This window comes from Molothrus ater, chromosome 14, assembly GCF_012460135.2.
Source record: "Molothrus ater isolate BHLD 08-10-18 breed brown headed cowbird chromosome 14, BPBGC_Mater_1.1, whole genome shotgun sequence".
NCBI lineage: Eukaryota > Metazoa > Chordata > Aves > Passeriformes > Icteridae > Molothrus > Molothrus ater.
In genome coordinates, this window is record NC_050491.2 from 12152585 (window position 1) to 12166315 (window position 13731).

At 46.8% G+C, this 13731-nt stretch overlaps 1 protein-coding gene across 1 annotated transcript; it reads left to right on the forward strand.

Annotated features, from left to right (window-relative positions):
* Positions 1 to 9195: 9195 nt before the first annotated feature.
* On the forward strand, positions 9196 to 10461 carry LOC118698524 (nyctalopin-like). Its single transcript, XM_036401868.1, has one exon. The coding sequence runs from the start codon at positions 9196 to 9198 to the stop codon at positions 10459 to 10461; it is 1266 nt and encodes a 421-aa protein (XP_036257761.1).
* Positions 10462 to 13731: the final 3270 nt, after the last annotated feature.

Below are 13731 nucleotides of genomic sequence, written 5' to 3' on the forward strand. Positions count from 1 at the left end.
AGCCATTAAAAAGGACTATTAGGAAAGCAAGCTGTGATTTTTATTTTTTTTCCCCAATTCACAGGGCTGGACTCAAAGACACTGAAGGGTCTTTGCAAAATGTCATTCACTGTCAGTGTCCTTCTGACACATATCTGCATCTCCTTCCCTCATGACAGCTTTAATCAGAGCAGTAAAAGAGATCATTTCAATGTAGACACAAGCAATAAACTCAGTCCTTGCAGGCACTGGACTTAGCAGTGCTATGTGCTATTCATTTAGAAATATTAGAACTGGATTTCAGCAGGAGAAAATGTAGCTATAAACCAGCTAAAATAAGAGTTAATTGACAGGTTTTTTCTTTCTTGCATTTCAACAGCTTGTGTCTGCACTCTGAGCAGGACATACTGCAAACTTTAAGACTTTCTAAGTCAAGGAAGAATATATCATACCCAAGTATTTTATTTTACATACTAGAAAGAGGAAATTAATTTTTAATTAAGCTTTTGTGGAACCAGTCAGGCATTTAAGAATTCTCAAGGAACCCTAAAAATAACAAAACTTTTCACCAAGACAACAGATTTGGGTAATGATCTCTCATTTAACAGAAGGCAACTGATCATTTCAAACATATTTTTCTGTATCAACAGTTTAACGTACAGTAGCTTATCATTTGCTCAATGCAAAATACTCAATATATGACTTTGGATATACTGACAAAAATTTAATTTTAACTATATTGTCTCAACAATGAAAATTCAGCAGGGGAATTTCTGCAGAGTGCTGGTATTTAAAGTCACAAATAGTTGATCATAAGCCCCTGTTCTGTATTCAAACAGGTCCTAAACCCAATGAAAGCTTTTTGTTTGGGAACAGATATTCAGAGAGGGTTTGGAGTCCCATTTCACCCTTATGTCCCGAGCTCTTCACTTTAACATATAGAATCTGAAATCCCAGAATTAATCACAAATCATTACATACCTCCCTGACTCCTAGCAGAGGGACCACACCATAATTATTTGTACTGCATTACAGAGAACAAGGTTTCATTGACAAACACACTCCCCCCCTCTGGCCACGCACAAGTGGTGTCTGAGGATCTGCTCTGAGCTGCTCCTTCCTCCTCTCACTGCAGGCACGAGACATTCCAGCACAAATGGAATCAAATCAATGGAAATTATGTTCCAACAGCAGATAGAAAACCTACCTCTCAAGCCTCCAGAATTCTGTGCTCCTTTTTTCCCCTTTCCTTCTGGTGAGTATTGCCACCAGCAATCTGCTCTCTCATATCTTCCCTTGTCCACTGGGAGACTTTAACCTACATAACTCCAGAACTGAAATATGAATGCCTGCCAGCTTCTTTTCCTTTTGGAAGCAAAACAGTTTGAGAACCCCCCTTTCCAAGGCCACGTGAGCACATGCAGTAAATCAGGAGAGAGCAACAAGACAGCCAGAAAAAAGGAAAAAAAAAAAAAAGGAAATGAAGCAAGCAAGAAAAAGGAAATTCACACAAATATCCCTGTGGTTTTCTACTGCAGCTCCTGGGCCAGGAGGATACACCCACACTTTCAGCCCCTTTCTGCCCTCCACATGCACACACAACATGTGGGAGCCTCCATGGAAGGATTTGTGCATCTCTGAGGGCAGAGGGATTCCCGTGCAGTCCATGGAGTCCTAGCACTGGCTAACACATTTGAGAATGAAATAGGCTGTTAGTCCTGGCAGGATTGCCTATAATGTGAACACAGAGAGACAGAAAGTGCAGGAACATCACTGCATTCACAACAGCACTGCCTGGGTAAAGGGGCTGACCCCATTCCCAGTTACTATGGGAAAGCCACTGCCCTATTCTGGCAAAGACATGCACACTGCTGGGGCTGAGGGCAGCAGGACAAATCAGGACAAATCAGGCAGCAGGACATGGCTGAGAGCAGGTTTGGTTCTGAGGCTGCACTAGGGTAGGACATGACCAAAATGAGCTCATGCCAACTCCACACAACACAGAGTTTGTACATCTGCTCCTCCCTTGCATCTCATGCTGTGCCTGGCCCCAGCCTTCTCTCCATGGAAGGAGCTCCAAGGGAGCTCCAGGAGGATGAGAACAGGGGCAAAGGAAGCACCCAGAGGCTTAAACATTTTGCCCTGATGCCTGAGTGTGATCTCTGCTACAGCTGCCCATCTACCTGGGGGCACGTATGCTGTGCTCCCCAGCAAGGCTCACGTCCCAGACAGAAACACTTGCAGTGACACTTCCCTTTGCCCCTGGCTCTCAATCACTGGCCAGCACTGGAACCAAGCTCATCCCATCCTCTGAACACCAGCACAGCCTTGGGGTGAGGTGCATCCACCAGTGGGGGCTTGGGGGAACCCCAGTGCTGCCCTTGCTCCAGGACTGTGCAGCACACCAGGGACAGCAGCCATCACCAGCTCTGCTGATACCAGAGTGACCCAGAGGAGAGATGGAAAACAGCCTTTTAACAGCATCTTCAGGGGAACCAAGGGCTGAGCAGGCTGTGGAGAACAGTCTCACCAGTTTCACCACAGCCCAGCTGTGTATTTGACCAGAAAAACTTCAGAGAGTGTTGAAAAAACTTATCAGCAAATTCATATACACCCATCCCCTGGAGGTGAGTGCTACATTCAAGGCAGAGAGAGGAGTCCTTGGCAGCTTTTGTCTTTATCTGCCTCATAATTCAAAGTCCAGTTCTTAGCATATTCTGTGCTAAAAGGAGACTGAGTTATTTAAAGAAAGGGAATCCCACACAGCATTTCTATTTACCACAGTGCAACGATTTACTGCTTCAAGGGCATGATGACAAAGCAGTCCATGGTCAGGACTGTCAGGCTGCAAGCACACAGAAGAGAGAGAAAGTCATGAGTCCTGCTGCAAAGGAGCAGAGATGCACCTTCTGCCACCAATTTTCCCTGCACAGACCCTGCCTGGGGTCTGCAGGACTGCTGGCCCACTGGTGAGTGACCTGAGATATCAGCACTCACTCTGAACCATATTTATTAATTTATTTTTGGTAACAAGATGTGCCAGGACACCCTCAGCCAGGAGTCTTTGCTGCTAGTTGCACACAAACCATTGGTAAAAGGTTTTGGTCCATTCCTCAGCAAACACCCAGTGAAGGGGAAATGCACAAGAATGTTTCTTTTTCAAAAATAACAAACACTAGTTGTTTAGACTTAAATATAAAGTTTTCCTTTCCCCACAACTTTTGATCCTTACAGATCCTGACTGTGTTTATTCTGTTTTGCCTACAGAATTGAGACTTTACAGACAAGAAATGGCCCTGATGCACACAGTGCAATGGGGGTCATAGCTCAGGCTGCCCTTTGACAAATCCTGCTCCTGTTCTTTCCCCTGCCAATGCTCAGTGCATCTGATTCCTGATTGATCCCAAGTCCTCACTGCAAAGATTCCTCTCACTAATGTACAAATCCCTCTCTCTTCTATTTCCCCCACCACTTCTTTCTTCCTCTCACTATTTCTGAGCACCTTGTACTGCTGTAAAACAGATGCCCAAGTTGTCCATGCACAAAAGAACCTTGTCCATGTAGTGCTGCAGCTGAGCTAATGCCCCTGAGCTTGTGGGATGTGTTTTCCATAGCCAGGCTGGTAAATCCAGTACATGGATCTGCTGCAGCAGAGCCCAGGACACAGCTCAGCACAGGGCAGAGCTTTTTCATTGCTCATCTGGCTGCAAAGTTACAAAAGCTGAGAGTTTTCAACACAAGACCTGTTTGATTTTAAATTAGTAGAAGCTTGAGGTTTCTGGGGGTTGAATTTGGGGAAGGATTTGAGTACATCTTTTACACCAACTAAAAAAATTCATAGTTCAAGAGGAGCAAGAAATTTGCTGCAGGCCCATATAGAGCCCTTAGGTTTGTTTTTCCATCCTCAAGCCTATGCACCTAAAGAGGTCAAAAGCCACCAGAAGTGTTTAAAAAAACCCAAAACCCAAACACAACTCAAATAGCACCTTCTGATCAACTGTCCAAATAAAAAGAAAAGGATCTATGCACTCCAAGTCCTAGGTCTTGGATTTTGCAGGGAAGTGCTGCCACTGTCAGGGATGGAATATTCCAATAAGCAGCCTGACAGTGCCAGCAGGCTGTCAGAGCCACCTCTTGAGGCTAAACCTTGCCTGCCTGCCAAAGGCTCCAAGTAATGTGAGAGCCAGATGCAAACTGTATTCATGAGCTTGATTTCTTCCTTTTGGAGAAAGCAGGAGGGGAAAAAACCTTTTTAAAATGAGCTCCCCAGGATGCATAGCCCAACACAGATCACTGTGGCTGTGTTTGGTGTTGATTTACAGCAACATCCCCTGACTCCCTGGTGCCAGGGCTGGCAGCAGGAGTTGGGGATCCAGCACCAGCTGCCAGGACAATGATGATTTTCATCATGCCAGACCCTGGGATTAGCTCAGTTGATTGGAGCATGGTGCTAATAATGCCAAGACTGCAGGTTTGATCCCTGCATGGGCTGGAAGAGCTGGACTTGATAATCCTTGTGGGTCCCATCCAGCCCAGAATATTCTGTGACTCTGGGGTGTGCTGTGCCAAACATTCCAGCATTCCATAAACTTTTCTAAGCATTCCTCCTTCCTGCATTTGTTTATTTAAGGGTTTCTTTAGGGATTCATTGCTCAGTCCTGCAAGTAAGATTGGAGAATCTCCCTCACCCTTCTTCCCCAGCCCCAGTGCACTCCTTCAGAGCCGCTGATTGCTTGCATCCTTTCTGGGGACTCAGGGAAGGGACCAGTTGTGAGCACTGACCTTGAAGGCTGAAGGTTGAGACAGTGAGTCCCAATCCCATCCATGGTTCTTGCTGGGTCAGTTCTGGGTCCTTGCAGTGCCTCAGGTACCTCTGAAGCATGATCAGGTCTGGCAGTGGCTGTCTGCAAACCCATTGTATTGGCCAAGAGGGAGAGCTGCCAGCATCCTCAAAGTCAAGACCTTAGTCAGTGTTCCACTCTCCCTGCTGGATCCATGATTTCATATGGAAGAACTAAGCTTTTTAAAGTGCTGCTTTTTCCCTTCCCAGCAGCACAGCAGTGGCCATAAGGGCCACCCAGACAGGGCCCATCAGGTACTCTGAGAGAACAGACCTTCTGTGCTGGAAGAGGTCAGTTTTGGAGCAGTTCAGTGAGAGTGACAGAGGCCTTTGGGAGGGAAGAGGGATGCCCTTCCCACCTTCAGCATGCAGAAAACTTATCCAAAGCATTTATTTTATGAGAGATGTTTGTGTCCAGCCAACAGCACTGCCAAGATTGAGATTATCCTCCATGACATTGTTTGTTCAAATTATTGGCTGTAAGCATTTTACAAGCTACTAAAAGAAGCAAAGAAAACAAGCAGATAAGTGATTTTGAAAACAAGCTGCACCCGTTGCTATTAAAGGCAGGAAGTGCACACACCCTGGCACCACTGCCTGTTCTTGGGGCAAGCCCTGCTCTTGCTGAAGGCAGCAGGACTTGGTCAAAACTCCATCCCTGAGAGCTGCACAGCTCCCAGCCATGCCCCCGACACACACAGACCACCAGACTTGCTAAAAACAGACACAGAGCAGCAGCAGTGGCAGAGCAGCATTTCAGCAACTGAGACAGGAACCCACAGTCAGCTTTCATAATTTGTCAGCACAGGTAATTTTCTCCTCATTTCTCTCAAACCATTCAAAGGATGTGGGAGAATGCTTCACATTTCTCTTTAGGGTCTCAAGGTGGTATTTAGGAAGATTTAGGACTCTGTGGAAATTTTTATAGAGTCATAGAACACCCAAAGGATCTCTTTCCAGAGATCTTTTAAAAATAAAAATCTTCCTCTCTTTGCTATTTTGAACTATAACCACTGCAAACAGCCTTCCCACTTTTTAAGTGCTTTTACTAGAAATTCCTCTTATGTTCCAAGAAAACTGAGATACACATGAAAGACAGTTCACCAGCTAGATAAAACTTTGGGGGTGTCAGATTATTCCTGACATTTGCATATTCCACATTATTTAACCAATCTTTTAACCAACAAAGCTATTAAGTGATTCGACTAATTCCACCTTTTCCCAACAAAAAGTTTAAAGGATGGAAACCTTGCTCTTTTAACTTATTAGAACAGCAAGACCATCCCACAGCAGAAGTTTTGACTGCTGCCTCGATTTTCTAAAGAGAATTCATCTCCTTAAAATCTACAGTTTTAGGCAAGGCTCTTGACATCAGCTACAAACAATTTCTGAAGGGGATGAGCTGGGCTATAAATCCCAGATGTCAGATAAATCAGTGACTGAAAAAAAGACAAAAACACAACCATGGCCATGTGGTGGGTGGAATACATTTTAACAGAAGACCTGCAGTGGTTCAGCTTTTCCATTAAAGCCGGGTGGATGAGGCACTTCAGCCAAAACTCATGATGCACTCCAGAAACCCTCCAGGCAGATGGAGAGAGACAATCAGAGTCCCTGCACGTGGAGCACAAAGAGCTGAGCCTGGAAAAGAGAACCCCAGAGCAGGATGCTAATATTTGAGCAGACCATAAAGGGAAAGTTTGCTTATAAAGGTAGGTGGAGGAAAAACTTATTTGACAGTTCTTCTCAAGGAGCACGTCTTTACCTTGTCTGTGCAGCACTTGGTGTGGCAGTGACTGCAGTAGAGATGCTCAGGAAGCTGGAGCAGTGCTGAGCACAGGAGCACTGGGCACTGCAGCACACACAGGACATTCCTGTGGCCACTCTCTTGGACCAGCACTCAGCCCCCAGCAAAGGTTTAACTCTCCACAGTGCTGGGTGTTGGCACACCACTGCACTGCTTCCACCCCAAGGGCAGCTGCAGCCTGGGCTGCCATCGGTCAGTTTGGGCAAAATCCTCTCAAGGCAGCTGCCACCCCACCTCTGTGCTTTGTGGAATCCCCACAGGGAGAAACTGGAATTGCCAAACCTGGGACAAAGTGTAAAAATTTGGTCACTTTGATACTTATGGGTTTCCTTGGCTCTATAGGCTCTAAAGCAAGGAAACATTCTGCATGCTCCTGTTCCACCACAGTGTTTGAGTCCAGTTAAGCAACATCTGGCAGCAATGAGCTCCAAGAGCTGCATGCTTTTGGTCTGAAAATTTCCAATATGAAATCAAGGAGAGCCACACTACAGAGAGCACTGTGCTTTACTAAGAGCTAGAACATGGTAACACTGCTGGAATTGCAAACAGAATTACAACCAGAAATAAACCCTGTGTAGAATAAAAGGGACACCAAAGCAAGAGATCCATCTTTTTCAGCCTGAGCTACAAACTTCAGCTGAAGGCAAGAGCATTCCCCAGCACACAGTGCAGCTCACCTGTCCTGCACAGAGATCAGCAGAAACCTCTCTCCTTCACAGGGTTGCACTGAAAAGTCATGGAGGGATGGAGATTCCCAGCTGTGCTGCATCAGGAGGCAAGAGAAGCCATGGAGACCAAGCAGCAGGACACCAAACCAAGGTGATGTCCTTGGAGGAGCAGTCCCAGCTGAGCCAGGAATACAGAAAACAAAGATTCACCCACAAAACCTTTTGCCTGACCCCAGACACAATCAGCTGGATGGGGTGAGCAGTGCACATTTCCACATTTCCACCTTCCTCTGGGGCTCCCAGGACCAGCCCCTGGGCACAGTGCCAGCACTGCTGCTCGTGGTGGAAACCAGATTTTGGCCCCCAGTAACACTGCACCAAAGCCTGTCTAACTAAATAAATGATGTTGTTTACAGCTGGAAGATGGTCTCCATTACACAACATGATCATCCTGGCCAAGCTTCCAGGGAGAAGCTGTTCTTCAGGGGATTGTTGCTTGAAAAAATGAAGAAGAAAACAGAACTAGCTGAAGCCAACATAGTGATTTAACAGCACAGGAAATATAATCTGCTTCTGCTGAGAAAATAACAGAGCTGCAAACTTGTCCAGGTCACACTTACTGTTGGGCATACTGTATATTTGGGGGTTTAGCCACTGTCTGGACAGAGCTGGCAGAACAGGGGAAAGAAAGAAAACATGAAAAAAAGAACCTGTAAAACATGAAAAAAAGAAAAAAGCTGAGCCAGACCAAGAAATTAAGAGCAAGGAAATGCACTGGAAGGCAGGGAGCTGACAAAAGGTGCTTCAAGCACATCAGAACACATGAGAACTCCGCAGAGAGAAGTGGAAAAGAAAAATTTAGAGTGACAAAAACAAGAGCAGCAATTGTGTCACTAATGACCCATCAGCTGCAAGCCCTGGGTCTGGTCCTCCTGCAGAATGATCAGCCTGGAGATTGCTGATCCCTGGCTGCTGAGTTCATCAATCAGGCCCCCAAATGCACTTTCCCTTTGCACTGTGGATATGGGATAAAAATCAGGGCAGGGCAAGGACACAGATTTTTAAGGACCCAAGTCCAGCTCCAGTTTCTCAGTGGCATCTTTGGACCTGCTGGAGACAAGCAGTGCCCTGGGAAGGACAGTGTGTCCTTGGGGTGCTCCACGTTTCAACCACAGGGTTCATTTTTCCCCCCTCATAGATGGCTCAGGGCTCATCCCAAGAAGAGGCACTGCCAGGACACAGCACTCCCCTGTGCTTTCCCAGAGAAAAATGTCAGAGAAATGTCTCTCATATCAGAGAACATGAGGCTTGCACAGCTCCTGGCAGTCTCCCATTTTACTGCTGGAGAGTCACAGCCATCACCAAGGGAAATCCCTGAGCCTGGGACATCTGTCAGTGTGTGCAGCCTCTGTCAGGCTGAGAGCCCTCACCTCACACCTGGATGGCACAGCCACTTGCACTGCCTTTGCTGAAGCTCTAGCTGGAGAAAAATCACAAAAATTCCTCCCAGAACAGTTTTTTTGAGGCAACTTCCAAGCAGACTCTGAGAATGGTGATAACCCATGAGCAGGAGCCTCTCCCAGACAGCTGCCAGGAGAAGTCTGTTACCTGTTGCTGTTTGTAGAGGGCAGGAGGTGAGAAAAACCACTATCAGAGCATGACCCTGGGCTGAGAAGTCTCCCTGCCTCTCAGGGCAGCACTTAATCAGCTCTGACGTGCCTAAACACTTAATCCCCACGGGGCTGCAGCAGGAGGAACCAGCTGATTTATTTTCACTGTGCACAGTCCAACCAACCCTGCCCTGCCTGTGGTTCACCTGCCCAAAAGGTACATGCTCTTTTTCTTGCCTCCTCCTCTACTGTCCATTGGTATTAGATGCTGTGGCTGATGTGTGGCTGGTCATGTTCTTTCTCGTTATATTTATATTTACTTGTGCAGCAAAGGCTGGGCTGAGTCTGAATGTCTCCAATTCATGCCCAAGCATGTGCAAATGTACACCTGAAGAGACCATCCTCTGCAACAGAGCTGGACTGAAAACCCTACCTGGAGAAATAGCACCATCCACCATCTCCCTAAACCTCTCCAACAATTATTTGCGGATTCTCAACACCAACACCTTCAGAAACCTGACTTTCCTTCACAGCCTCTGGCTAGATGGGAACAATCTGACTTTCCTGACCCCAGGAACTTTCCATGCTCTCAGCAGGCTGCAAGAGCTGCACCTCAGCAGGAACTCACGCCTCACCTACCTGCACGCAAACACTTTCAGAGGACTATTAAACCTCATCAGCCTGGATTTGTCCCACTGCAACATCTTCGAAATCCACCCACTTCTATTTTCACACTTGCCTTCTTTAGAAAGGCTTGATTTAGCCTCCAATAACATGAGGTATGTCCCACAAGCCTTTAGGAACCTCTCCAGCCTCACGAGGCTGTCCCTGGAGGGCAATCACATAGAGGCCATCGGCAGAGATTCCCTGAAGGACCTGGAAACCCTGAACGATCTCAATCTCAGGAAGAATCGGATATGGATCATCCAAAATGGAGCTTTCTCAAAGCTTCTCAGACTGGACATGTTAAATTTAGGCCACAACTTCATCACTGATTTGCCTAATCAGCTTTTTGAAGGATTGATCCAGCTCAAGACCATGCACCTTGAAGCCAACAGAATCACTGCTGTGGACTGCACCTTCAGGCAGCTGCTCAACTTGAGAAACTTGTACTTGAACAACAACCAGATCTTCTCCATCTCAGACTCTGCTTTTTTGCACCTAAACAAGCTGCACTTCCTTCACCTGAGCAGAAACAACCTCAGCTCGCTGCCGGTGCACCTCTTCTCCTCCCTGCCCAGGCTGAGGTACGTGTTCCTGTCCCACAACCCCTGGAGCTGCGACTGCAGCGCGCTCTGGCTCTGGCGCTGGAAGGCCACGCTCATCCAGGGGCTGGACTGCGCCTTCCCGGGCCCTGCCAACACCACAGCAGCCCAGCAGCCCCTCCCTGGGCTCCTGGGGGACTGTCCCGTGCCCCTGGAGATGGCCACCGAGGACAGGTGCAGGGTGGCTGGCACCAGCGTGGCCCCCAGGCCCCCCGCCCTGCCCGGCCAGCTCATCCTGCTGGCACTTGCCTGCCACACGTGGGGATGGGGCACCCTGCTGGCCACCTTTTAATGGTGTTTGAGTGTAGCAGGGTCCGGGCCTGCCAGGGCTCCATGGAGGGAAGAGGCTCAAAGACAGGAAATGCCATGTCCTGGTGAAAAAGCAAGAAGGCCCTCTCTTCCGCCTTTCGGACCCCAGCTCATCTCTCTGTAACCCCATAGGTCACTTTCCCTTAACCCCTGCTCTTGGACAATTTTGGATCCCCCTCTACCCTATATAATGGGCTGTTTTAGCCCATTCTGGTTAGAAGAACCCTTCACAGACCCCAATAAAACCATCGCTGTGGAACTCCAGCTGCCTTCTCCTCTCTCGCGTCGGTCTGCCTTTCGGTCGGCCTGCAACGGTGCCTTAGCAAGCAAAGAGCTGAAATCATGAGAGAGCTGATAATCACTAAAAAGAGCTGATATCCTTAAGCTTGCTAAGGTTGCCTGCAGCTAAGAGCGGCTTGGGCACTCTGCCCCCAAAGGACTGAGCTATCTGAGCTATCCAGCCCGTGCTGCCTGCTCAGGGGCAAACCTGCCCAGCAGGAGGCCAGGACATTTCAGTAATAAAGTGGAGGCTGATTATTTGTTTTCTTGAAATTTGTTTATGAACAATGGTTTTGCTGGCATTTGGATTTTATATGCAAATAAAGAAATTTCAATATATAGGAATATATTATTTCCTTTATGGGCAATACTCTAATCTGAAATGCTAACATCAAAATTCAATGCAAATGCTCACATTGGCAAGTTCAGGTCTGGGGCTTGTGCTGGTGATGTGGGGCTGGAAGCATGTTCTCCTCTGCCCTCCCCATTTCCCAACTGACCACAGCCAGGTGTGATCTCCCTGGGAGGGGCTGCCTTCCTGTGCCCAGCCCATACTGGGCATATTGTCAGTGAGTACTGCTGAAATAGGAATAAATTGCACGTGCTCCAGGACATCTGGAGTCCTGAGAAAAGGCCCAGTCCATCAGCATCACTGTGAGCACATGGTACCTTCCCACAGCAGGAACATGGGGATCTCTGCTGCTGGAATGTAAGACAATGTAGGAGGTGTGGGCAAAACCACCACCATGTAAAACATTTTATCACTCAGGTGTTTCTCACAGCACCAAACCTCAGCTAATGTGGCTCTGCATTTACCCCTGCAAGGAGGTCATTTGTCTCAGGGATGGGCTGTACAAGTTGTGTTTCCCTGCATGCTGTTAAGGAGCACTGTCCCAGCACAATTCCAGTGCCACCTCCCCAGTCTGCCTCCCTTCAGCTGCTGGGAGACACAGATCAGCCTTCTCTGTCCTCCCAAATGGAATTTTCCATTTGTGCAGGTATATTAAAAGCCCTTATCCAACGTTTACTGGGTGCTTACAGAAGGAAGCAAAGGAATGTGTGCCGGACACACCACACTTGTCCCTGTCCTCAAAGGAATTACCCCAAGCTGATAAGAGAGAAATAAACCCTTGTTTAGGGCTGAAAACACACAAACCTGCACAATTTGACATGGGAAACCTGCCATGGAGTGCAGAGCAGGACCAACCTTTGCTGTTACACCAGGGAAGGGACAAAGTAGGGCTCCACAACAAAACCACACATGCTGCACCTCATTGTATTTGTGGTTACGTTTGTGCAAAGCATTTAACGGTCAATACAATAAATTTTTGCTTACATTGTCTGTGCTGTTTCATCATCTTCACTTCCCTCAGCTTCACATACTTTGAGAAGTGGTGGAAAAATACTCCAGCTGGTTTCTTGCTTTTGAATTACTCTCTGTTAAGCTGCAATCAAAAAAGGCAGAAGCAAAAAAGCAAGCAAAGTCCACCTCAGCAATTTCTTATGTCCCTAAAAGATTCCATTTTCCCATTGAATAATACAATTTGGTGAAAAATGTATATGGACAAGAACCTTGCCTTCTCTGAACATTTGGAGAAAACATTCCTTCCACTTTTACACCACCACCTCATTAAAGAGTAACAGGAACACAACTAAATTGCTTCCTCTGTGCTATGATAAAAAGTCATAGAAATATTTAACAAGTTATACACAGTATGCTCAGGGAGAACATGTGGCCCCATTTTTAATCCACAAAAAAATGAAATGGCAAAGACATTTGAAGGAGGACCTTAAGATGCAGGATAAGAACAACATGCACCCAACAAGGGCAGCAGCAAGTCCAACTATTTAAAAAAAAATCAGTATGAACAAAGCTGACACTTTGTTAAAGCTGACACTTTGTTTTTGCAAGGTTAAAAAAAACCTTGCAAACACAAAAGCATGTAACCGAAGAAGCAAAACAAAGTATAAATACTAAAAAATAATTTAATATTAAAGAGCAAGAAGAGTTGCAGGAAGAAGGAAATGTGCTGAAGTTTACATCTCCTGTTGAAAATTTTAGGTGTGTTTGACAAAACAAACTATTTGAAAACCTGCTTGTTAAGAGAGCTCAGTGGAGAGAAAGCACAAGGTTTGTCCTGATTGCCCTGCACTGGACCTTCAGTGTGAGAGATCCACTTTGCTTGGACCCCAAACTTTTCTTTCTTAAATACATCCAGCACAAGGAGACGCTTTCCCATCCTGTAATTGTCAAAGTACCTACTTCTCCCCCTTTAACCTGGTACCAGAGGCAAAAGAGGCAAGACAGGACAGATGCACATGGCCACTTCCAAAGTCCAAGAATTTTGACCTTAATCACACCACGCCCCCAGCCAGTGCCATAAATCAGCAGAACAGTTTCAGTGGGATGGCTGTGCCTCTACTTACGGTATATCACTCCATCTTGAGTGAAAACATGCAATTTCCTGTGGGAAGCTTTGTTAACATACTTCTCTTGTGAAAAAATTCTACCAGTGGAAAGTTTCCAGCCGGCTCTGCACGAGGCTTCATGCAGGGAATCACTGGGGTGGTTTTCTGACACCCCACACCCAGAGCAGGGAGCACTCCCAGCCGGTGCCACCCATGCAGATGGCAGGGCTCCTGTTCATCTCCCCCTCTTCACCTGCCCTTTTTTCATCTCCTACACACAGGAAAATTAATTCCCTTTCACTAAATTAGTGATACAAATAGTCATACAAACGTTAACCTCTGAAACCCCCAAGGCACAACACCACAGAAGCTGCTGCTTCAAACAAACTTTGCTTTTCAGGGACCTTTCCCTGCTGTCCTGCCAGCAGCACCAACCCCTCACCATGCTCTGAAGGACCTGGCATCAGATTTACATCAGGTCAATAAAGATGAGGATTGTGTGTGGCACCAGCTGGAACTGAAGACAGGCTGCCATGCTGGGTCAGTGCAAATAAGGAGAGAAGCG